We start from the raw sequence: 27,453 nt of genomic DNA on the forward strand, positions 1-27,453 counted from the left end.
TATTGTAGGTAATTTATTCAAACTAGGTTTATTTGACATAAATGATGAGTACTCTCATTGTACTAAATGATGATGTTCTTAGTCCCACGTTTATGAAAAAAATCTTATAAATAATATAAATGTGGGAGCTGTGTTTCATCTAAGGAAATAATAATTTATAGTATGAAAACGGTGTAAGTATTAAATAAATCCCTGTGATAAAAAATAATTGGAATATCATTAGAACATGATTCCTACAATATAAGCCAATATAAGATAAAAATGTTTTTCTTTAATGAAAAGAAACATTAATGCTATATTTAATTAAAAAAAACGTAAGATACTATAAATTTACTTTAGGACAACAAAATGCATAGATCGTAACTACTCACAGGTAGATGAAATATCCTCACATATAAGATATTTCTGTACATGTTTTTTCTATGTTACTTTTTCGCGTTGTTACTGTTCTTTTTGTTGGTATGAGGGGTTCGGATGTTAATAGTTACCTCTTTAATAGACCATATCAATATATTATTTTTTCGTTTTCTTGGGTATGAGGTTTTATAATAAATTGAAAGATGGAAACTTTTTTATGCGACGTTTCGCTCCAAAATAGTGGGCTTTTTCAGGCACAAATGGTCTCATTTGACTGGAATGTTCATCAATATCTAATAAAGAACACATTTTTTGAAATACAAATAATTTTGAGTTCTTGTCCTTATGGTCAAGCCAAGTATTAACCAGATCGGCATTGCTTATCAATTTTACTCCATCTGAAAAGTATTATAAAATAAAGTTCGTCGCAAGCAGACGCAGGTGAACTATACAAAAATTAAAAGTGTATGAATATGACAACAAAAATATTCAATAAATACGATATGTTTTGATATGTTTTTTTTAAATGCCTTTTTGAAGTTTGAAAACGTAAAATTTTTAAAGCCATTTAAGAATCATTTTAAAAAATAAATAAAAACTAAACAATCACGAACTTGTTTAGAAATAAATTTAAAGTACATACCTTGTTTAACAATATCCATAGTGGCTTTCAATTAAGTACGTACTAACTCGTTTACGTTTAACTCCATATACAGAACTACTATAAATGTTGTTTCATTGATATAAGATAATGATCGCAAAATTTATTTTTAGTGAAAATATTTGCTAATAAAAAAACGCTGTTTATGAATTATGAAAAATAATATACAGGATGGTTGAACATTGCTATAAGTATAAAATTACATATTCAGATATTAGTAAATTCTAACTTTTTTTTCGATTTTTGTCCATGGGACGAAGCACTGTGCGGCACCCAGGTTTCGCTTCCATATAACATGCTGGGGATTATTACTGCTCGATACATTGCAAGTTTCGTTTTTGTGCTCAAGTCATGATTGTAGAAAACCCCGTCTTTTAATTTCCAGAATGCTCTTGAGGCGCTGCTGATTCTGTGCCGAATTTCAGAGTCGCCTTTTCCGAAATCAAACTGCCGAGGTAATTAAATTTCGATACATACTCCAATAGTTATTCTCCGATTTTTATAGCGCTGTTATGACTTTCCGGGGGAGTGCACATGATTTTTGTTTTATCGATGTTCAGTTTAAGGCCCAAAGTCTCGTATGCCCAGGTATACTAAAGTCTAGTAAAGCTAAGACAAGTCATATTTTTATTTTTTTGATTTGTTCTAATATCATTGACCAGCTTCAGTAAATAAGTGGTAGTGCTGTAGTTCTTACGAAAATCAGATTGGCATTTAGGTATTAGTTTATTTGAATCTATAAATGAAACAATTTGATTATGTAGATGTTTTTCTATAATTTGCTTGTATTGAAAAACGGTAAAGAGAAAATATGTTTCTTTTATCTAGATCGACCAGTCCTGAAAATATTTGCACTTATTTAAGACTTACCCTGTATAGTTTTTGATATGAATTTGAATAGAAAGAAGTTTGAAAAACAGTCATAGAAAGAGAAATGTGTATTCATAGATTATAAACACAACAAAAAAAAATTCTTTCTTTTCACTAACTACGATATACCCACCAAGACATTATTTCACACAATTTAATTTACATTTAACAGAAGTAAAAATAATATTTAAACAATAATTATTTTTCCTAAATTAGTACGTTATTCATTTACTCTCCATCCAAACAAGCAGCAATAAATAAAATTTAATAATTTAATCTCTTATATTTACCTAACATTGGAATAGTTCCTGCTTAATATAATTTAACCTTTATGCTTAATATAAAAATATCTTCTAATCATTCTTAAACGCAGTCGTATTTAAAACGATAGAGCTATCATATTAAAATGTATCTCAGAATAGTTATTTTGGTAAGTACTACTTAAATCCGAATACCTTTTTTCAAATAGCCTAACAGCTGACGACATATTTAGAGAACATATTTTAGGCAAGCTAGAATAACTAAAAATGTATAGTTTATTGAGTGGTGAACCCAGAATCCTAAGTCTGGCTGGGGGTTGGGGGTATTTCGCTACTGCGCAACCCATAACATCTGCAAAAAAATAAATCCAAAAAACATTCTTTAGGCGACTTGAAATTTGTTTATTCTTAAATTTTAGCATCTATTTAACCTGGAAATAAGTGTGCCAGACTTTTTTTTCGGGTTTAAAGTGTAACCAGATCATTCCAAATATGTTTAATTATTATACCTGGAAAACACACTTTAGGCATTCTAAAATTTTTACAGCGTGTTTATTAAATGATATTAAAAAATATGTGTTAATTGCCAGACCAATTCAATGTGATTTAATACTTGCCAGATGCGAATAAAGATTTTAAATGAGCGCGACAAAAAAGTCTTATGAGTATCTATAAGCGCGAGAAAGATAGTTTATTGAGACCCGGTCGGCAGCCGATGCGGCTGACGTAACAGCATTTTGGAGTCGTAAAAACTTAAAAAAAAACTAACTAATATTGAATAAATAAAAAGAAACATTTTTTAATAAAAATTTATGATTGAAATCCTTTCAATAAGAAGACTTTTTAATTTAAGTATTTTGTATCTGAAAGAATAAAAAGACGAATAATTATTTAAAAATTAGCATAATATAAAATATATATTTTTTTCAAACGTGTGAGGTTCAAGTTAACGTCTCCTTTCTGCTGCAATGGCTAAACTGGACGGGACCTACTTTGTTTACGCGGAATCCGAACCGCGGTCCCCGGCCATATCATGGTCAATGGCCTACCGACTTAGGAAGTGTCTAAATTAACTCTTACTCACGAGATATCCGATCTCATCCGGCCTTGAACCGGCGTGAATGAGCAGTGTGTATCAATAGATTTTACACTTTTCCCTTGGACAACAGCACGATGCAAAGTTTCGAACCGGTCACCCGTCCATCCACTAGCATCGCCTTCCGTCGCTTAACTTCGGTGTTCTAATGGGAACCGGTGTTTCGACGTAGCTGGGCCGTTGCCCTTTTTCAAACGTCACAAAAGTATAATTATTATTATATTTTTGTGACATGTTATATTATTATTAATTTTTGCGACTTGATTGACTATTGAATATAAAAAAGTCATTTTAACGCCTAAGCATAAAAGTAAAGCACTTTTACTTACTTTTGAATCTATTTAGAAAGATTAACAATGGTACTTTAATAAAATTCCAGAATACTTATTTTTTTAGCACTGTACATGGTACCCTTTTGTCGGGACTACGTTTTCTGATAAAACCACTTCTTTAAATTTTAAACAAATTTTAAACATTTTTGTAGTCTGCCTTCATCAAAAACAATAACTTTGTCACTAGTAACTTTTTTACAAACTACACAACTTAAATGTTTTTTATCCATTGTGATTTAGTAGTTAGTAGCGAAATTAGTAGTTACTAAAATATTTATTTGCAGTAATTATTCTAAACTATTTACACTATGCACGTCAATATTTAATTTATAAATACATATTTGTTACATGGTAACTGAATTCCAAGAAAATAATCTCGAAATTAAAAGCCTGCAAATATGAATGAAACCGAAAAAAAAATGTTTTTATGAAAATTTAAAGTACTCCAAAATACTGTTACGTCAGCCGCATCGGCTGCCGATGGGTCTCAATAAATTATCTTTCTCGCGCTTATAGATACTAATAAGACTTTTTTGTCGCGCTCATTTAAAATCTTTATTCGCGTCTGGCAAGTATTAAATCCCATTGAATTCGTCTGGCAATTAACACATATTTTTTAATATCATCTAATAAACACGCTGTAAAAGTTTTAGAATGCCTATATGTTTTCCAGGTATAATAATTAAACATATTTGGAATGGTCTGGTTACACTTTAAACCCGAAAAAAAGTCTGGCACACTTATTTCTGGGTTAAATAGATGCTAAAATTTAAAAATAAACAAACTTCAAGTTGCCTAAAGAATGTTTTTTGGATTTATTTTTTTGCAAATGTTATGGGTTACGCAGTAGCGAAATACCCCCGACCCCCAGCCAGACTTAGGATTCTGGGTTCACCAGTTATTAAACTTTATTTGTTCTCTAAATATGTCGCCAGCTCTCCGGCTAAAATCTCAAATAACGGGAATAAAAGGAAGAATTTTCAGTTCTAATAAAAAGAAAAAACAAATTTTTCTGTAAACGTTCTGGTGTGGAATTATACTAAGATACAAAAAAACGACTCAGATACAAGAAACTATTGTTATTTTTTAATATTTTAACCCTATTTTCACGATTTTTTTAGCAAATGTATATAAATATACCAACATCAATTCGTAAACTCAGGTTTTTATAAATTTTAGTATAATTTTGTAAGAGCAAATTTTCCTAAAATTAATTTTTCGACCAAAACATTATAACATTGGTTAATTTTTAAGAGCGAAATTAGCGTGCTACTTACAACTTGCAATTTGTTCAATTAACATTATCTACTTTTTGATACTTTTTTTAAATGACGAGGTGGCTTTTGTGATTATCGCTGTAATGTCAAGTTAAGTGGTTAATAATCGTAACAAAACTAACCATATGAAAGAAAACAACTGTAATATTAAGTATACAAAAGAAAAAAACTTATTAAATATCCCAATATTTTGTATTGCTCATTTCGCTGTCAAAAATTAACTAAGTGTGCGAACACAGTGCAAGCAGGTTTGCCGCTTTCTGGTAGCCAGCGCCAATCTGGGTACCTATTCTTGACATCGTTCGCAACTTTGCGTATACGCATCACGTGTATTGTTATAAACAGGGTATCCCAGAAATAAGTGCAAGTATTTTAAAGGGTGGTAGATCTAGATAAAAGAAACATATTTTCTCTTTATCGTTTTCCAAATAAGTCCAAAATAACGGAGTTATTTTACTTTGAAAATTTCCAAAAAAAATGATTTTTTGCAAAAATTTTGAGAACCTTCTTCATGTGCCTTCTCCTCATCGGAGGTTGGCGGCCATCAATCGGAATTCCTCCCTGTCTTGAGCCAAACGGATAATTGCACTTGCCTCTCCTATATTTAAAAATATTTAGAAAAAACACCTCATCGGTGTGTTTCTGGGGTTGAACTATACTACCAGTTAACTTAAAATACTTGCACGTATTTCTGGGACACCCTGTATATGGTTACATAGTAGCGCCGCGCCGCGCCGCCTCGCGCTTATAACCTTGAAAAAATAAAGCGTGTTATCAAATCGGCTAGTTCACAGTGAAAGCAGGTAGGAGCCGTCAACCAGCGTTCATCGGCGTTCTCGCTTTTACCGGAACGAACATTTATTTATTTCTGCTTTTGCAGGCGCCGACGGCGCACAGAGGGTATTAAGAACTAAAAGTTGGCCAAAATTATGTTTTATGATTTTTTTGCTTTTTTGCTAGTAAAATTAATTATTAGAGGAGAGGGTGCTAATATGGAACCTCATTTTGTTTTTCCTACACAATATTTTTTCCTCTATTCTGAAACCCTTTCCACCGATCAAATAGGGCCATTCTGGTGCAAAACCAAGCAATTGGATGAGGATGCTAGAACAAAGAAAAGTAATTTGTATATTATAGACGATATTTGAGCGAGGATGGGTGTTATAGGGTAAAGACTATTTCCTTTAAGAATCTATTTAAATCAATGTTTTTTTTTTGGCAGTGACAAATATTGGCAAGATTTTTTGTACATATTCCAAAGCTGGAGACTTTAAGCATTGAACGGATACTAATTTCCATGCGGAATATTGCCGAATAGTCTTACACCTTATAAAAATGCCTCTGATTTTTTAAATATAAAACATTATAGAGAAATAGAATAGAAGGAAACGTTTCCAAATAAAAAATATGGCATAAAAACAGGACTTGACAGCTGGCTCTGTATCCATCATGACAGTAATTATAAACAATTTGCAAAAAAGCACTATAAACAATTCCACTATTTTATAATCTTAGAAATATTCAGAATACACTCAAGATAATTCATACTTATAATTGAAATATATTATTTATTTGATAGTCAACTTACGACTTAAAAAAAGCTAATAAATGTGCTTACATTTAGTATTTATAGACTTGTATTCAGTTAAGATAAAAAATGAAAATAAAAATATTTCACTTTTGGCCAGGTTTATAGACCAAATACCCCTATGTGCGGCGCCGCGCCGGCGCGGGGGGGCGACGTTTGGATATGGTTAGGTTAGGTTAGGTTAGTTAATCAGGTAAATTTCCTCTTAATTAACTACTTCCGAACCCTGCTCGCATCTCCGAAAAAGCCATATAACAATACACGGCATATACGCAAAGTTACGCATCACGTGTATTGTTATATGGCTTTTTCGGAGATGCGAGATGTGAGCGATATGTGGTCAAGAATAGGTCCCCAGAGACGGCGCTGGTTGCCGGAAAGCAGAAACCTGCCTCCACTATGTTCGTACCCTAAGACATGTGTTGACATGAATGACATGAGCCAAAAAACAAAATGCACAAGAGATAAATTTACTCACACAATTATTTCAGAGGGTGTCTTTTTAAAGTAAGTGTAAAAAACAACCCTTCGATTACCCCTGTATAATAAGCCAAATACTAAACCTTATCAAACACTGAGTTTATGAATTAAGGTTGATATACAGGGTGGTCCGAACTGTATTCCGGAAACTTAAAAATAAGTAAAAAAGTTCGTATAAATGTATATTATAAAAGGTTTAGTTTCGGAGATACAGGGTGTAGAAGTTTCATTTTTATTTCGATTTTTTTCAAATAATTACTGCAGTAACGTCAATATTTGGATGAAAATTGGTGTCTAGGAGTTTTTTGACATGAGAAATTTGATTTTGATGTCATTATGATTCCTACTAGTAGAGGGCGCCACCTACATATTTTTTAACTGGTTTGAAGAGTAATAACTTTTCATCCGTACTTGTATAAACTACTGAGTAAACAAATATTTATTTACGACGTTTTTTACGTAAAAAAGTCTCTTGGTAAAAATCGCTATGAGTAATGGTTTTCGAGATATTTGGAATCGAAATTATCAATACCTGTCATCATTGACATAAATTAAACATGTTGACTAAATAGTTATTAGACTGAAATCATAAAATGTAAATGTTTTTGTGCCAAAAGTTCAATAGAAACTGTTTTATCATCATTTTTTCGAAGAAAAACTTATTATTAATTTAAAAAAATAAAAAGTTCGCAAATTATTCATTTTAGTCAAATAACTGTCTACTTAACATGTTTATTTTTTGTCAATAATGACATGTATTGATTGTTCCCATTCTAAATATCTTGAGAACGGTTGCTCATAGCGATTTTTACCAAGAGACATTTTTTACGTAAAAAATCACGGAAATGTATATTTTTTCACACAGTAGTTTTATACAGGTACGGACAAAAAGTTATTACTCTTCAAAACAGTTAAAATACATGTAGATGGCGCCCTCTACAAAGAGGAGTCATATTGACATCAAAATCAAATTTCTCATGTGAAAAAACTCCCAGACACCAATTTTCATCCCAATATTGACGTTACTTTCGAAATTATTTGGAAAAAATCGAAATAAAAATGAAATTTCTACACCCTGTATTTCCGAAACTAAGCATTTTAGGACATACATTTATAAGAACTTTTTAAAATATTTATATATGCAGAATATGCTGCCGAAGTTTCCGGAATACAGTGCGGACCTCCCTGTATATTATATTATATTTATATAAGGTTTACTAAAAAATAATTGAAATTAGGGTTGGGGGAGGGCTATTAACAGACAGCGATACATTAATCTGTATACAGGGTGGTCCGAATTGTATTCCGGAAACTTCGGCTGCATATTTTGTAGATAAAGTAAGTAAAATTCGTATAAATGTATGTCCTAAAATGCTTAGTTTCGGAAATACAGGGTGTAGAAGTTTCATTCTTATTTCGATTCTTCCCAAATAATTTCTGCAGTAACGCCAATGTTTGGATCCAAATTTGTATCGGGGTGTTTTTGAGAGAAATCTGATTTTGATGTAAATATGACTCCTACTTGTACAGATCGCCAACTACATATCAATGTGAATTGTTTTTGTGTCAAAAGTTCAACAGAAACTGTTTTATCATAATTTTTTCGAAGAAAAATTTATGATTAATTTAAAAAAAGTAAAAAGTTCCCAAATTTATCGTTTCAGTCAAATAACTATCTACTCAACGTGTTTTTTTTATCAATGACATGTATTGACTATTTTCATTCTAAATATCTTGAGAATGGTTGTGCGTAACTCAGTAGTAGTTAGTTACTTATTCTTACAGGTACGGACAAAAAGTTATTACACTTTAAACCAGTTAAAACACATTTGGCGCTCCCTACAATAGGAGTCATATCGTAACCACCGTAATAACAAAGCTGGACAGCTGTGACGTAAAAATCTCGTGATGTCACCAACTGGAGGCTCAACTCTATTTAGCAGCGTTGATAATTACCCGATAAAAGTTCAAATTGTGGATCTTTTTTCACTCACCAGATATATTTCGAAGTTTTAAAATGTCTTTTTTCGAGTTTTTAAATGACCGAGAAAAAACAAAACGGCGCGGCGTCAGCGATGGCTATGAAATGAAGATCGTTGTCATTTTATATGTAAAATTATATGGGGAATGTCATCGATCATCATTTCCAAGTCAACTAGACGCCGTTTTTTTTCTCGATCATACGACATTTTTCAACCTGATTTATAATATGGTCATCAATTTAATAATTTTCCGCTTTATGAGGGGTCTAAATAATAAGATGCGAATATTATATTTAAAGCTATATTTCTTCTGTTTTCTCAAATATATTTCTATGTATTTTCTAAAGCTTTTACTTATCTTTTACCTCACCTCAAACCTTTCATATTTGAAAGTTACATAAACTCTACACACCCTCTACATCGATTAACTACATCACTACATGTAATGTAGTTTATGTAGTTTTTAAGAGTAACATGTAGTTTTCCGAACCATGATGTTAATACTGATCAAATTATTAGTCATGCTTGTTATTTACTAAATTCTTTCAAATTCGATGAAAATAAAAAAAAATTCTAACTTTTATCAATATTAAAGTTGTTAACTTGAGTTGAGTAACAGGTTGAGCTTGAAGTAATAAAATATTGTTTTAATGAGTAAAATATGAGGTATGTTTTACTAGAGAACTTGCAAACTGATCCTCTTGAAAGTAGGTTTGGAAAATATAGACAGTTAGCTGGGAGTCAGTACAGTATTTGTGTTCGACATTTATATGAAGGCGAAAAGAAACTTAAGATTCTGTCATTAATGTCCCTAAAAATAATTTAACATTCTCAGACAACACAACAAACATTGAACAAAATTCACTTATAAAAAACCTTACTAAAGGCAGTCTTGGGTTTCCAAAAGATGAAATAACTAATATAGCTTTATTTGAATATATAATTTTTAACAAAGTTTTGCAAAGCCACGAGGACTTTCTCAAAATTCACAATAAAAAAATATTTTTATCAAAAATATCTTTGAATTACATTAAAAGTAATAACACCATTATTAAAATTTCGTTTAAGTAAAGTTATTGTAAAAATTGTCATAAATTCTATTAGAAATACACGTCTGAAAAACTACTGTTGTTAAAAAATAATGATAGACTTGGAAAGGGAAATAAAAGAAACTTAGACACACTTACAGCATAAAAAAATACAATGACGATGGATAATGTGAGGTGGGATATCAATCTGATGTTTTTTAAATTTTATGTTTAATTATTATTTATTAAAAATTCGGTGCAATTAAAGTTTATATCCATTATATAGGTATAAAGTGTATCAAATGCAATCAAAGTTTAGGCCTCCAGTTGATGACGTCACGAATAAGCTGTCCGGCCTTGTTATTGCGGTGGTTACGGTCATATTGACATCAAAACCAAATTTCTCATATCAAAAAACTCCCAAACACCAAATTTCATCCAGATATTGGCGTTACTTCAGAAATTATATGGAAAAAATTGAAATAAAAATTAAACTTCTATACCCCGTATCTCCGAAATTAAGCATTTTAGGACATACGTTTATACAAACTTTATTATTTATTTCTATCTGCAGAATATGCTGCCAAAGTTTCCGGAATACAGTTCGGACCACCATTTGTAAGTCAATAAAAATAAAAGTATAAAGTTTAAAATTAATTTTGTAGTTTTTGTTTGGAATATTTCAAATGAATCTTCTTGTCGTATTTTCAGGTTATAACACTAGGGATGTTCCTCTCTATGGCATCAGATATAAACCAACCCAACAACCTAGATTCCTCTATTAAAAAACTCATCAAAAACGCAGTACCAGATCAAGTGACACGTGACATATCATTACAAGCACTCACACTCAGACTTGGATATTACTCCATACTAAATATCCAGACAGCAGTTGATAACGCCATCGTCGGTATAGGTGCATTAATAGCCTCGTTCATCCCAGACATCAACATATCGGAGTTTGTGACGAGTATTCTGACACCTGTCATTACATACCTTGACACATTGGCAAGTACGGTTCAGACCATACCCGTTCTGTACTTTGTGGTAGAGGGTGTATCGACTATTTTAACCGTAGCGAATACGACTATCGGAGTTTTTAACTTTACCACAACTAATGTTACATCGGCTGTGATCATAGGGGTACAAACTGTCGTAGATTCCATTTTTACTATAATAGAAGGCCTTGTTATTTGAACTGAGTAATTTAGATTATTGCGAGTGCTACCACAGTGTATTTTAAGAAAAGATTTTGTATATTAGTGTCAGAGAGGCAGTGTGCGACGACTTTTTTTTATTATATAAATATATAAATTTGACAGTATTATACAGTGTTTCCTTATAATTAATAAAGACTTTTTTATGTAAAAATTATTATTTTTTATTTGAAATTCCGTTTTCTAAAAATTAAAAAAAGTATTTCAAAATTTTTAATGGTTTTGCAGATACACGCAGTATTATTTCATATGGCTCTTTCAACGGATAAAAAATCACTGGGTGGCTTTGATAAAAATGGACTGTGAAAAATGCCATGTTCTATGAAATATAAAACCGCGAATATCTGCGAACCGTTTTGAAACACTCTAAATATAAAAAATGTTTAGTTTATATTTCTCCATCTACCGAGAAAATAATATACTACCATTAAAAAAAATAAAGAAAAATTATTTTATATTCTATATTTTTAAAAACCAAGCGAAGTTCATTTAACGAAGCTTGTCCTGATTCGCGACCTGTTACTCTCCTACCAACCATTTGCCAAACGTCGAACATGATGGGCAGAGTTCATAGTAGTATATAATTCACAATAATCACCAAAGCCGCCTTGTCACATTGAAAAATAACTTCAAAAAAGAAATGATAATTGAAAAAATTGCCAATTGTTGGTGGCAACCTTATTTCGCTTTTAAAAATTAACCAAAGCATGTATTGACATGACCCCAAAAAAAAATGCTCAGGAGACATGGTTCTGACCGTAAAATTATATTTTAGGAAAATTTACACACGAAATTATTGCACAGGGTGTTTTAAAGTTAGGGTAAAAAATAACCCCTCGATTAACCCTATATAATATGCCTAATAATAAAGTTTATAAAAACTGAGTTTACGAATAAAAGGTGATATAATTATATCTACAGCTTGCTAAAAAATTCATAAAAATAGGGCTAAAAATAACAAAAATATAACACTTTTGCATTTGAGTGTAAGGGTGTCCCATTTTGGTTGAAATCACACGGTATTTCTGTTATTAGATCCGTAGAAGGGTGGGGTTTGCACAAACCTGTCCCACTTTTTTGTCAAACGGAAGATGCCGTAAACAAAATTTTCATAGCCCTGTTCGTTTCTGAGCTACAGGGTCTTTTTGAAAGTTTTGCAAATTGGGACACCCCCTGTATCTCTGTTATTGTTAAAGCTATCGAGAAGGTGAAAACTGTTTATTGTTAAAAATTTTACGTAGAATACAGTGGCATTTTTTATTCTTTGAAAAGAACATTTTTAAAAATATGAACTAAAGTTATGTTTTCTTAAATAGAACACCCTGTATATTTATAAATTATATGATCTGGCTTGCCATAAGCTTCTCAAAAATATATATCACTCTATATTTATTTTCATATTTACTTACTGCAATATTTAAAAGGTTTTATTAAAAGATCACATTTATTAGTAGGCCATGATTGATAATAAAAGAAACTAAAAAATTATTAAAAGTATACTACCATCTGTCTCTTGTTTTATTTTGGAAGCAACTAAAATAAATTCTTTATATAATTAAGCAAACTTAACTCTCTACCGCTATATGTAGATCTTGGAACCAATGGATCCATAAGATGGCCTCCCCGATTCCCGGATTTATCCGTTTGGATTTTTGATTTTGGGGATTTTTGAAATATGATATATATCGTGGCAACTACAACAATATCGAACACCTGAAAAATGATTTAATAATGCAAGCAATAATATTTACAAACCCATCCGCTTATAATAAATTTCGTTAAAAAAAAATTAGTCGGACGCGAAGAAAAATTCGCGCACGAAGGGTTCCCTACCATTCATTATCTACACAACATTAAGGTGCGTATTCATTATCCGAACGAACGAACGAACGAGCGAACGAATGGAATTCAGTATATTTAGACGGGGAACCGAACACATGCGGCCGTTCGTTCGTTCGTTTGCTCGAATCCGTTTCGAGTCGGTATCGGTACATCAAAGGAGTTTGCAGACGAATGCGTTAAGGTGCGTATTCATTATCCGAACGAACGAACGAGCGAGCGAACGAATGGAATTCGGTATATTTGGACGATGGACCGAACGCATGCGGTCGTTCGTTTGTTCGTTCGCTCGGCCATCCGTTTCGAGTCGGTACATCAAAGGCGTTCGCAAACGAATGGGTTAAGGTGTTTTTGTTTGGTTCTAAAATCCGGTTCCGCCCATACTACTACCGAACGAACGAATGAACATTCGTTCGTTCGTTCGGATAGTGAATACGCACCCGTAGGTTTTGTTCCTTCGGTTATAAAATTCGGTCCAGTCCATAATACCACGGCACAAACGAACAAACGTTCGTTCGATCGTTTGGATAGTGAATACCTTTGGACACTATATTATTATAAACTTCTTTTCCGATTTAGCTGAAATTTTGAATGCGCGTATAAGTAATTTAAAAAAATGAAGAAACACATTACTAAAAATTGTATTAATCAATAATTAAAAATCGTGTTGTGCAAATTGTAGCTATAGCAATAAAACATTTGGCACAAAATACAACTGTGAGCATGTAACAATGGACAGTGAAATGTGTGTGAAAAAGTAAAATTAAAAAGGTAATGGATACCACTGACTATACTATCAAGCCTCTATTTCCCCGATTCTTGGGAAAGATAGATAACCTCAAAATTGTGGAACCAAATGGATCAAAATAATTTAGGCGATGGTATTGTAGAAAAAGAAACTGAGTATGATGATTTGATCACATTTAATAATGGTAATATAGGTAAAAACTTAATTTTTTATGTTAATGTGAGAAGTTTGAATGCCAATTTTAATAAACTAGAATTGACTATTGCAAGTTTAAAAATTAAACCTATCATTATTGTTTGTGTTGAAACATGGAATCTTGTAAAATATGAACAATTTAGCATAAAAGAATATAAAATATATTATAATCAGAGTAAGATAAACAAATCTGATGGTGTTGTTATATACGTAAGGGGTAACATAGAAAGTGCTCCAAAAATTGAATGTATTGATAGGCTGAATCTTATGAATATAAATATTAAGACTAATAATTAATTATGGTAACAATATTGAAATCTCGGCACTTTATAGATCACATAACATACCAAAAAATGAATTCTTAACAAGTTTAAAAAAGTATTTGGATAATAAAAAAAATATTAAAAATCATTTAGTTATAGGAGATTTCAATATTGATCTGTTGGAGCACAGCACTGTTAGTCAAGAATATCTGAGTAACTTTCTGGAGGATGGCTATATGCCTTGTTTCCAGGGAGTAACAAGACCGGCAGAATGTAATCAGGAAGGAACCTGCATTGATAATTTTTTCTTTAAAACAAACACAATAGCATATAAAGCAATTAAAATTACTCAAACTTTTACTGATCATTATCCACTATTTATTAATATAGATACAACTCTAATAAATAAAGAAAGTAATTATAACCCAAATAGAATAAATTATAAAAAAAATTTTTTGTTGGAAGATCCTAATGTAAGCATTAACTTAATAATTGAAAATATACAAAATTGTATATGTAAATCAAAGGAAAGTAAAATAACAAATAAAAATGGGCAAAAAATTGGATTACAAAAGGAATAATAATTTCATGCAATAAAAAAGAACATCTTTACAACTTGTGGAAACTAGATAAAAAAAAATGAACAACTAAAAAATGATTATAAAACTTACACAAAAATACTTGATAAAGTTATAAAAGATGCTAAAGTTAAAAATGAAAAAAAACTGGTCGAAGCAAATTGTAATAATCCAAAAAATCTCTGGAAAATAATAAATAATAAAATAGGAAAAAGAAAAAAAGAAAATAACAAAATAGAACATATAGAAGAATAGATTTTTCTAAAACCAACTAGCACAGACGAAATTAAAACAATAATAAATAATTTAAAAAATAAATCAAGTGAGGTAGATAATATCCATGCTACTACACTAAAAGTGTTGTCTGAAAATATTGCAGAACCATTAATGCATGTTTTTAATAAATGCATTGAATTTTCTTTTTGGCCGGATTCCTTGAAAAGTGCAGAAATAGTTCCCATATATAAGGCAAATGAGAAAAATAAAACACATAATTATAGACCCATCTCTTTAATTTCAAACATTGCAAAAATTCTTGAAAAAATAATCCATAATAGGTTATATAACTTTATAATAAATAACAAAATAATCTCAGATAATCAATATGGTTTTCTTAAGAATATGGGAACTAGAGATGCATTTTCAAATATAACAAATATAGTTTATAATAATCTGGATAAAGGAATCCCAATAATTGTAGCTTTCCTAGATTTGGCTAAAGCTTTTGACACGGTCAATCACAAGTTGCTATTAGATAAATTATATCAGTATGGGATAAGGGGAAGTGCACATAGATTGTTAAATAGTTATCTAAACAACAGAAAACAGAGAGTTAAAGTCAATCATACTATAAGTTCTTATCGAGAGGCAAAAGTAGGAGTTCCACAAGGTACAATACTTGGACCCCTTTTGTTTATAATTTATGTGAATGACATCTTGGAATCTTTATCAAAAAATACAATAATGTCATATGCAGATGACACAGCAGTTATTTCTGCAGCAAAAACTTGGGAGGAAACAATAAAAAAAATGAATCTTTATTTGGAGAAAATTTCAAGATTGTTAGCATTGAATAAGTTATCATTGAATATAGATAAGACTGTTTTTATCACCTTTGGAAATTACTGTGATAGTGTGCCAGACCGGGTAGAAATAAAAATTAATAATAAGTGCCTAAAACGTGTAAATAGTTATAAATATTTGGGGGTAATTTTTGATTATAGACTTAGTTGGGATGAGCACATAAATCATGTTATAAGCAAAACAAAATACTTAACAATAATTTTTTATAAACTAAAACAAATTATGACCACTAAAACACTAATGTTAATTTACTATGCTTTTTTCCATAGTGTTGTAAGCTATGGAATTATAGCATGGGGAGGTGCTTATATGAATAACTTGAATGTTTTGAATAATCTACAGAAAAAAATAATAAAAATGATCAGTAAAAACACTTTATTTACAACAAACTTACCACTTAATTTAGAACAACTTTTTTCTTTAGAATCTTTAATTTATCACTACAATAGTCTTAAAACAATATATTTACAATCAGAAAGTATAACAAGAAACAAAAGTATACCGTTACCCAAAATGATTAAAAGAGTAAGCCTCGGAGTAAGCAATAAAAATAATTATATTTTAGCAATAAAATTATATAATAGGTTACCAAATGAGTTAAAATCACTAACAGCGTCAAAACATAATATTAATATTAAACCTAAAATAAAAAATTGGGTTAGAATTAATGTTTGATTTAAAAAATAATTATGTTATAGAAACTTTTTTTTTGTGGTTTTTATGGTTCACGACTCATATAACAAGTGAATACAGCAACGCGCTATTATCATTTGTAGTCATGTTTGGCGCACTAGGTATTAATTATTGTTATTATGTATTAGTAGTTTGGTGATTATTATATAGGTACATCCAGCCCTACACACAGATAATTTATTTATCTCTGTAGGAGTTACAATGTATTATTATTATTTTGTAATTTTTGTTTCTGGAAATAAATTATAATTATAATTATAATTATAAAAAATATGTAAAAAGTGAAAATAAATATGTAAAAATAAAAAAAACGATTAAAAAAAACTAGGATTCGAACCTGCCTTACTACGGCTCCAACGTCATAGCAGCGTAAAGTCCTAACGCTTTAACTACGCGGCCACCGAGGACTTGAAAGATTCTATGTAAAATTCTTACTTAAAAGATAATGTTTAGTGAAAGTACTTTTTTATTTATAAACATTTATTTAATTCTGTTTTTAGTATTTGTTCTTACAGCGCAACATAGATACATTATCTGTGAAAATTTCAACTGTCTAGCTATAACGGTTCATAAGATAGACCTTTGTAACAGACGGACGGACGAACGGACGGACAGCGAAGTCTTAGTAATAGGGTTCCCGTTTTTACCCTTTGGGTACGGAACCCTAAAAAGAAAAATATATTGACAGATTCAGTGGTAATAGTTCAAAAGTAAAATATATCAATCCCAAATAAAATTGTAATATGCGTCTGACTATTTTAGTAAATACCATTTTGATTTTTTTTTGTTATTTATCACGGCCTACTAATAAGAAAATGATATATTTTAAATATTGCAGTAAATACTGAAAATAAATATAGAGATATACATATTTTTGAGAACCTCATAGACCTCATAGCAAGACACATCATATGATTTATAAATATACAGGGCGTTCCATTTGAAAAAACATAACTTTAGTTCATATTTTCAAAAATATTTTTTTCGTAGAAAAACAGATTACGCCACTGTATTCTACGTCAAAAGTTCTACAATAAGCAGTTTTCACCTTCTCGATACCTTTAACAATAACAGAGATGTAGGGGTGTCCCAAATTGCAAAATTTTCAAAAAGACCCTGTAGCTCAGAAACGAAGAGGGCTATAAATTTTTCTTTTGCAGCATCTGCCGTTTGACAAAAAAAGTGGAAAGATTTCTGCAAACCGCATCCTCATATTTTTACTAATAACGGAGATACCGTATGATTTCAACTAAAATGAGACACCCTGTACATACTAGTAGTAATAGTAACTAGTAACAATAACTGGATAAATACAAGTAACAGAACGGCTAGTTTAAATTTTAAAAAAAATACAAAAAACTTAAAAAGGACAGGTAAAAAGCAATAAATAACTTGGCGTCAAATAATTAACATAAATTTATTTCCTTCATGGTACAAAAGTCGTACACTGTCATTTCATTACGCCAAATACCAACGCGTTAATACTTTTATGAGATTGATCGGAAGTCTAAACACCATATCCAGGATTTTAAAGGCAACAAAGCATAGAGCCCTTGACACCCGTATCCAAACTTGAAGCCCTCCGATCGCTAGTCGGAAGAGAATGTCCTTGGACAACTTGTGTGGCAAAACGACTTTGTAAAACTCAAATGCAGCTATTAGTTGCTCTTTAAGGTCATTGCCGGCATTCAGAACATTGGCTACGGCCAGGGCACTTTTAGCTATGGAATTCTTCAGTTCGGTTAGGGTACGAATCCACTTGTTCCTGATCTTGGTGACGAGCCATTTTACTTCACTACGTTCCGTCGCGTCTTTGTTGGAATCAACTCGAGGCGATTGCTCTGTCCCCTCTTCTGAGGTGCATACGTAGAAACACTAAAACGGAAACTACACTGAGAAAAATTGTGGTAAATTTATATTACTTTTTCACAGACAATTTAGAGTTTTTTACATAAAAATAATTAGAAAGAGATTTCTACAAATCAGCAATTGAATATTTACATGGTAAAAATACATTTTATGTGTATTTTTACAAGGATGCATGCTTTGAATAAAAATATTAAGAAAGGAGTATAATACTATCCATGTATTCATGTCGACGGAAGAAGGACTCTAGGGTTGGGATCCTTGACAGTTTGACGATTTTGTTTGACACATTTGAATTTGATTTGAAATTTTGAGGATTTGTCACTCTTTACTGAGCTTATTTTATGTTATTTATTATTTATTCTACTACTGATACTGATATTTGTTTAAAGGTAGTAAATCTGGAAAGAAATTGTAGCAGAACTTAAATTAACAGTGACTCTATTGCGATTTATCGAAAAAGACTGTAAAATAGTTGGTTGTGTAGCGTGCGGTAGATCTCGGTCACAAATCGAGGGAAATAATGGAATATCTTTTCGCTAGTAAGTGACTAAACTAAGTGCTGGGGCAAAGTTTAGTCTTGGGTCGAGATTTCCGTATGTAAGAAGAGTACAATGCGTTTATAATGTACTAAACAAAGAGAGAACAGTAAACACGTTGCCAAACGTATGAAATAAACCGACAGAGACGTGGAAGCTAAGACGCTAAGTGCTAAGAGACGTGGAAGGGGATATAGCAGATTTGTCGCAGCCGACCGGTTGATCCAGTCAGTACTTAAAGTTCTAGGGAAAAGTGTAAATCATGCGTTTAGCTTCAAGATTTAATTACAACCCGCGATACTTTGTTTATTTATTAACGAGTCGTTGCAATTTTCCCTGAGAATTTTTAAGTGCAAGTTAGAAACACTTTTGGTAACACGCATTTTTGGTAAAAATAAGTGGAATTTTTGTGTTCGACAGTGGTCGCGCTACTAGAACTCTGAACTGAATTCAAAAATCGATATCTCGAAATCTATATTTTAATAGTATCCTATTAAAGAAACAAAAAAAAATAGAAGGGCAGATAGAAAAAATTATTGAATTAGTAAAACATTTTATTTCCATCTTAATGACTCATGGTGCATTTCAACAAGGTACAAAAGTAACGTTGTGAAGTTTAAGATAAAAATTTATAAATTTTATTGATGATCCTGATCGGCAATTCAAACACCTATTGCAAAAATTTAAGGATACCATAGCCAAAAGCGATCGAGAACGAGCTCAAGTGCCGCAATGCAATGGCTACATAGACGGGAAAGTGTAGGAACTTGAATATTGCTTTCGGCAGAGAAGAACGAAAATGTTGAATGGCCTTTATAAGCTCTTCTTTAAGGGTAGTGGTCGCTACCATTACATCGAATATCACCACAGCATGTAAACCGAAGAACTCCTTTAGTCTGGTAAGGCAACCAATCAATTTTTCTTTGACAGTAGCTAGAGAGCTTTTCACTTCACTATCCCTTTTAACGGACGTGAAAACAGCTTCAGCTGCTTTCTCTGCTCCATCTGCCGTGCAAACGTAGAAACACTAAAACAAAAACTATGAGATAACACAAAAATGTATTCGAAAAAGTACTCTTTATTCAAAAAAGTATTCGTTATGCCTACCGCATTAACAATCAAAGAGAAACGATAATCTGGTGGTCCCAAACAGGATGGCACAAAGTTAAATATACTAAAGTTTTTTTCCGTAATCGTACTTATTCCGTTTCGGTTTTATTATATGGCCTTGTCAAAATTAACGCCATATTTTAAAACTATCCTTGAATTGCGATAAAAAATCACGGAAAACGGACGCTCAAGAAGTAACTACCGCTAGATAACTACCCATTTACAGTCTGACAACCCAATGAAGGGAGGTCGAAAGAATGCGAGCAAAAAACTTCCTTGCATTTTACGATGTTGTAACAATTTTCTCGTAATAATCCTAATTTATTTTGTATAGACTAGAAGTACAAATTTTACATTTCTATTTCATTACTTAACCTTATGAATTTTCTCAGTAGTATTGTCTTCTGGGATTTGCTATTTTATTTACATGGGGAAATGCAGAATAAAATTACTATTACCACTTATTCTTTAAAAAACTATTTCAAATATAGCTACTACAAAATAGAACCGGCAAAAGCGCTGCCTCGGGCGATTTTTCGCCGTAAGCCAGAGTGAGAGGATGAGAGATTATTCCTAGGAGACAAAAAATTAAATTGTGTACCTACCTGAGATGCCGAACTTTGGTCACAGGCGTAGGCGGAAAAAGTTCCAACTGTGTTTTTTTAATTAGTAATAGTTGTTTGGTTTGGTTAATTTATAATTCGTTTGTTTTGTTACACTTATTAACTGGACTCGTTTTTGGTTGTTTTGTGTAATAAAGTAAGTATTTGCATGAAAAATGCCATATATAAATGACACATTTCCTGATACCTACATTTATATTTGTAAGGTTTTCGCAATCCTTAAACCTTAAATAGTTTGTTTTTAATAGAAAAACGAAATATATTTTTACAAAGACTGGCTCCCTTGCTGGCCAATCTAGGGAAATTATCGCTAATGTATATAGAGTTTGCGATGAAGAGGCCAGAAACAATGCTTTTAAATTACCCCTAAAAAGAAAAATTGATCGCGTGTCTCTATATACTGGGGTTTCTCAAAAAACAGTCCGCAAAATTCATAGAGAAGATGAGGAGCGGCAACGGGAACGTCCAGCTGAGATGCTGTCATCACCACCTAAGAAGAAAACCCGCTTGTCTCTTATGAAAGACTTCGAAGATTTTCCTGTCATTAGACAAACAATAAAAAAGTTTTATTTGGAGCTAAAAGTCGTTCCTGCATTTAAAAATTACTCCTTAAGCTGCGAGAAATAATGAATTCTCCGTATAGTCGCGAAACATTGAGGATGCTATTAAATGCCAATGGATTTCATTTTCGGAAATGCTAAAAGGATATGCCAAAAAATGCCAAATGGAAAGACCCACGATTCTTCATTGGCGGTATAAATATATAAAGTCAATTCGGAAATACAGAAAAGAAAGGATGTAACATAATTTACATTGACGAGACATGGCTGGATAATGATTTAACTTTTAGAAAATGTTGGCAAAGTAACGACGTTTTGGAATAGTTAATAATATTAGGGCAAGTGGTAAGTTTTGAAACCAGTTTAATTTAATTTATTTATCTGATCATGACCATAAGAGTTTTATTTCTGTTTTTGGTAAAGTGAGGTCCATTAAGACTGCAACAAAGGGGATTTTTATCAAACAATAATAACTCAACTTATTGCAAGTTAATAAAAAATATCAAGAATAAAGAATAGAGACATAAAAATAATACATTGCTTAAAATAAAAAATAAGCGAATCAAGTCGTATAATTTTTTTTAATCAGCTGCACCTAGGTATACAAAATTTCATCCCGCATTTTGAAGAGAAAATCCAGAAATAAAAAATAAAAACGTAATCAGCATTGAAAATACATTTTGGGAGGTTGACCAGTACATGGAAGAAGTGGAACCTCTAATTATTCAAACTGATAATGACAGCAGTGATGATGATTCCGACACCGACACTGACGATAAAAGTGATAAAGAACATTAGACTCTTATATGTACAGGGTGTTTCATAGACCTAGTATTTGTTTTTTTGTTTTTTATTTAATAGTTAAGTACTTACATTACCAAAGAGACATTTATAATTTAGAGTTTAGGTTTCGACCGTTCATAGTTTATTATAATACTTTTAATATTATTTATTTATTTCCAAATGTTTTGAGTTTTTTTACCTATTTGTTTTTTATTAGATAAGTACCTATTAGGTAGTCATTTGAAGTTTAAGACTCGGTTTAAAAAATACCAAAAATACCACAGCGTTCTTAGTTTATACCTAATATTATACAGGGTGTCCCAGAAATGAGTGCAGATATTTTAAGGGGTGGTAGATCTGGTCAAAATAAACATATTTTCTCTTTACCATTTTTAAAATAAACTGAAAATAACCGAGTTATTTAACTTTGAAAATTTAAAAAAATAATCGCAACATTTTGAGAACCACCGGCAGATATCGCCAACTACATCCAATTACCCGGATCAAGCCCGGATTTCAGTTAATTCGACGCACTGTGTTGCCATATGGACAAGAAAATATATGTTAAAAGCGCACTGTGTTACCATATGGACAAGAAAGTATATGTTAAAAGTAAGTCATAAAATCACAACACCTGAGGAGTTTGCAGATATGCATTACATTTTTAAGATTGTGATATTATTACATAAAATAAATTAAAAGTTAAATGCTTAAAAGTTAAAAAAGTTAAAACTTACCCAACATTACCCAAAAAGATACTTATGACAGATCGATGTAACTGTGACAGTTCTCTTTTTCGATATACACTTAACTAAAATAGACTTCACTGTGCTGCTTTGCTTGTACAGGCCATTATAATAACTACTAAAATAACAATCCCCATTTTTAACGCATTATTTTCATATAGGCCTCATCACAATTTGAACCACTGATTTACAAAACACCTTGAAAAGCACACATTACTTTGAATACCTTTCTGAACGAATAAATGTTGAGAATTATTGTCTCTTACCGCCACTTTCCGAACTACTTTCAATCTAAGAAAATACATGTATCACTCAACAATTTTAAATACGTATTTTGTTTTTTCGCTATTTTTTCTATGTATTTCGACAATTCCATCGACAGCCGTTGATTTACAACCGTCGCGTCGGCCAAGAGAACCGCGCATCACTGGTAACTGCTCCTTTGTCGCGCCGCCGTGTCCAGCTTGCGTCATGCGAGGTTGCCGTAGTTTCAACAATTTCAAATTCAAGACACTCGAAGCAATCAAATTCTTATTAAATTTTAAAAATAAAACAGAAAAACATGAAAGGAAACAAACAAAACACAAATGAATTGGTTATTGATAAGGTCACAAAAAAGAAATTTCTAAAATGTTTATCGTAATTTAGAATTCAATATATCGAAAACAGCCCGACTAATCATCAATTCACTTTTGTTTTGTTTGTTTCTTTTCATGTTTCTCTGTTTAATTTTTAAAATTTATTACGAATTTGATTGCTTCGAATGTCTTGAATTTGAAATTGTTGTAACTACGGCAACGTTGCTTAACATCGTCGTCTGACGCAAGCCCGCCACGACGGCGCGGCGACCGGCACTTGTGTCTAGCCCTAGCAGGCAACTGTTAAGCCCGACCAATCACGTTAGAGTTTTTGACAAACACGAATGAATTAACACACTCCAAATAACCACGCTAACCAACCTGATTGGTCAAGCTTAATAGTTGACTGCTAGGACTAGACACTTCTCGACCGGCGTCTCAAAGGACCAGTTCACACGCGGCGGTATTGGCTGACAGTTAGGCTGTTTATGGAATTGTCGAAATACATCGAAAAAATAGCGAAAAAACAAAATACGTATTTTAAATTGATGAGTGAAACATGTATTTTCTTTGATTGAAAGTAGTTCGTAAAGTGGCGATAAGAGACAATAATTCTCAACATTTTATTCATTCAGAAAGGTATTCAAAGTAATGTGCGCTTTTCAAAATGTTTTGTAAAACAGTGGTTCAAATAAAACAGAGTAAACAGAGAAAACAAACAAAACAAAAATTAATCGATTATTCGTTGGGCTGTTTTCTAAATTTCTTGAATTGAATTCTAAATTACGATAAACATTTTAGGAATTTCTTTTTTGTGACCTGATTGTGAATAATATGAATCATTTTATTAAATTTATTCCAAAATAAAGTTATTTTGCAGCATAACAAAGATTTTCGTAAACGTCATAAACGTAATGTTTTAGTTAATTTTCGGTGGTTTTTGTTAAGTTTTCATTGAAAGGGTAAGTAGGTACTAAAAATAATTAATGTGTTTTTTTTCTATAATTATTAATAATGAGCACTGATAATGATTAAATTTAACATTCCTAATTTTTTGAGTAGAAATTTCTCTATGAATTTATAAATGTGGAACCATGTTCCGCCGAACTATGTAGAATGTGGATAACATAGGAGGTTGCAACACTGCAAGGTTTAGATAGACCGTAGAGAAATCTCAGGTGAATAAACAAGTGGCACTAAAAAGTTTTTTTCAAATTTCCCGGAAAATGTCAAGAAAAATTTTAAATTTTCAACATTTTTTTTTCGCAAAAAAAACCTCATAGGCGTGTTTCTGGGGTTGAACTATACTACCAGTTAAAATATTTGCACTTATTTCTGGGACACCCTGTATATTAGATATTAGATAACGCATTTTTTTTCTCAACTTTTTCTAACCAAATACACACTTTTTGCAATTTTTAACCAGGCATCGTGCTTTTTTATTTCACTTTAAATGAGGATATCCGATAACACTGTATGCTCTCTATACCACTTAATTAGTTGACAAGTCTGCTATTGGCTCTACTTCATTAATAATATAAGAACATAGAGAAAGTAATAAAAAGTTTTACCTTACTATTAGTTTAAGCTTTTTACTATCTTTCTCTATGTGTAAGAACCATACGATCGAAAAAAAAATGGTGGCGTCAGCGATGGCTATGAAATGAAGATCGCTGTCATTTTATATGAAAAATTATATGGGGAATGTCATCGATCCTCATGTCCAAGCCAACTGGACGGTTTTATTGTTTAAAAAAATATTTTATTTCATTGTTTTACACCAGTAGTTCCCAAACTTATTTTTCTCGTGGGCCACTTTCAAAATTTTACTGGTTTCGGTGGACCCCCTGCTGCTACATTTCTACCACATTCTTAAAGTCGCCAAAAAATAAAAATTGTGTCACTTCTGAGTTCTGTCCCTATATTCCGATATGTAAAATAAAAACGAAAAATGGTACATTTTATATCACTTTATTTATTAAAAGAATAGAATTACAAGAAAAATATTAAGGTAATATAGGTTCAGGTCATAATTTTAATTAATGGGAAGGATGTATCTGATGGAGTGTCAGCAAACGATCAATGTTTGGCTTTATTTTTGTGAGCAATAACCGCAAATCCCCCGCTCTGTGATGTTTAATTTGTTCCTTTTTTTTGTTAAGAGGTTTGTAACGGCACTAAAACTCCTTTCGACAAGGTATGACGAGGGAAAAGCTATTAAAAATTTCCTTGCGATTTCCCACAGTCCAGGATATTTTTCGGGTATTTCTGCTTGCAGCCAAAATGTTGGGTAGCCTTTTCTAAATTTCACCTTCAGCTCCTCATTAGTGCTTAGCTCGAGCAGCTCCTCTTGTAATACAACATTGGCCACTTCCGTTTCATCAAATGGATTTATGATCCATGGTGGTATATCCATCGTCAGTATATCTTCAAACCTGGTTTTGAAGTCATCATGCAGAGCACTTAAATGTTGACTGTAGGTATGGATATCCTCATCAATACATTCTACCTGCGACAAGTTTGGAAATTGAGAGAATTCGCGCCGACTAATGTTTTGCTTCATAAATTTCAATTTCCCAAGAAAAGCCGAAATTATCCCCTTTGTTTTTATTAAATTCAGGCTGTCCCCTTGTAACTGCAAGTTAATATCATTAAATTTTTTAAACAAATCTGTCAAATACGCAATGTCTGCTTTGAATTTGATCAAGTTTTCTTTTAAATCTGGATCTCTACTTTCTAAGAACTCTAATATGGAATCGAAAACAGAGTAAAATCTCGTTAAGCATGCACCTTTCGACAACCAGCGTACTTCAGTATGTAAGAGCAGTCGTTGGAAGTCTTCATCATTTTCGTCGCACAATTGAGCAAATAAACGCGTATTCAATGCATTGCTTCTGATTTTGTTGACAGCTTTTATTACAAAATGAAGAGATTGGTTCAACCTGTCACTTAAATGTTTTGCCACAAGATGTTGTCGGTGGATTACGCAATGAATAGCTGTAAGTCCTGGTATAATTCTTTTGAGATGACTTATAAACCCACGATATCGCCCGACCATTGCAGGAGCTCCGTCTGTTGCCACTGAAATAATGTTTGTAAATGGGATCGATTTTTCCGTAAAAAAATTACTCAGGACATTAAATATTGATTCGCCTTTAGTGTCAGTCTCCAAAGTTCTGGCAAATAGCAATTCTTCGTGAATTTCTTCCTCAACAATAAATCGGACATATGCCAATAGTAATGCTTCATTACTGGGTAACGTTGACTCGTCCAGTTGTATAGAAAAATGAGTTTTTTGCAGATGATTGCACAAAAAGCTTTCGATATCAGAGCTCATTTCATCAATGCGTCTTTGTACAGTATTGTTACTTAATGGAATTCTTTTTAGTACGTCAAATGGAGATTTGTGCAAAACAGTTTTTAAAACCTCTTCAACAGCGGGTAAAATTAATTGTTCTCCGATAGTGTGCGGTTTTCCAGATTTTGCTATAAGTAATGAGATATTGTAAGATGCCCGCAAGCCATCATCGTTACTTTGAGATGTTGAAGCGAACATACTGTGCATGGTGGGTCTCTTTCCATATTTTTCTTTCAATGTTTGAAAATATTTTAAATCTTTACCTATTTTATCAGTATGACACCTTTTTAGATGATCTTCGAGCTTTGATGGTTTCATAGAGTCATTGCTCAAAACTTTGTTGCATAATAGGCACATGGGCAATTGTTTGTCTGCCTCTGATGGAACAAAACCATATTTCAAATAATCGATACTATATTGTCGACATTTTTTCTTTGCTGTAGCCATGTTTCGTGTCAGTTACCTTACCTGTAAAAAAAATGTTTTAGTAACCAAGTTTTTTTCTGAATATAGGTATCACACCGCAGCCTTTGTCAGCACGCGGAAATAGAATTACGGCTTGTAAAGGGACCAACTAATAAACCGCTGAGACAAATACAGACGTTTCACAAAAACGGTATCAATTTTAAAGTACATAATTTACCACTAATTTTTAATAGTATAAATAAAATTGGTGTACTCAGTATCGAATACTGATCATATTTGTGTAGGAAAAATAAAAGTCGAAATCCCAAAATTGTCCA

General features: G+C 31.9%; 3 protein-coding genes across 3 annotated transcripts in view; 1 reads left to right on the forward strand and 2 right to left on the reverse strand.

Annotated features, from left to right (window-relative positions):
- The window catches only part of LOC115885936 (pyruvate dehydrogenase [acetyl-transferring]-phosphatase 1, mitochondrial), a 175,094-nt gene that overhangs the window by 43,322 nt on the left and 104,319 nt on the right, over nucleotides 1-27,453 (reverse strand). The window lies entirely within an intron of this gene.
- LOC115885939 lies at nucleotides 2,240-11,282 on the forward strand. The gene is made up of 2 exons (XM_030904972.1): nucleotides 2,240-2,318; nucleotides 10,643-11,282. Exons 1-2 carry the CDS (start codon nucleotides 2,295-2,297, stop codon nucleotides 11,126-11,128), a joined length of 510 nt encoding a protein of 169 aa, XP_030760832.1. The 5' UTR covers nucleotides 2,240-2,294; the 3' UTR covers nucleotides 11,129-11,282.
- The window catches only part of LOC115885941, a 35,174-nt gene continuing 25,666 nt past the window's right edge, over nucleotides 17,946-27,453 (reverse strand). The window contains exon 2 of the mRNA XM_030904974.1: nucleotides 17,946-18,422. Within this exon, the coding sequence (XP_030760834.1) occupies nucleotides 18,006-18,422 (417 nt within the window). The 3' untranslated portion in view covers nucleotides 17,946-18,005. The remainder of the gene's footprint in view (nucleotides 18,423-27,453) is intronic.

The sequence above is a fragment of the Sitophilus oryzae genome, unplaced genomic scaffold (assembly GCF_002938485.1).
Source record: "Sitophilus oryzae breed Bouriz unplaced genomic scaffold, Soryzae_2.0 scaffold_465_pilon_pilon, whole genome shotgun sequence".
Lineage (NCBI taxonomy): Eukaryota > Metazoa > Arthropoda > Insecta > Coleoptera > Curculionidae > Sitophilus > Sitophilus oryzae.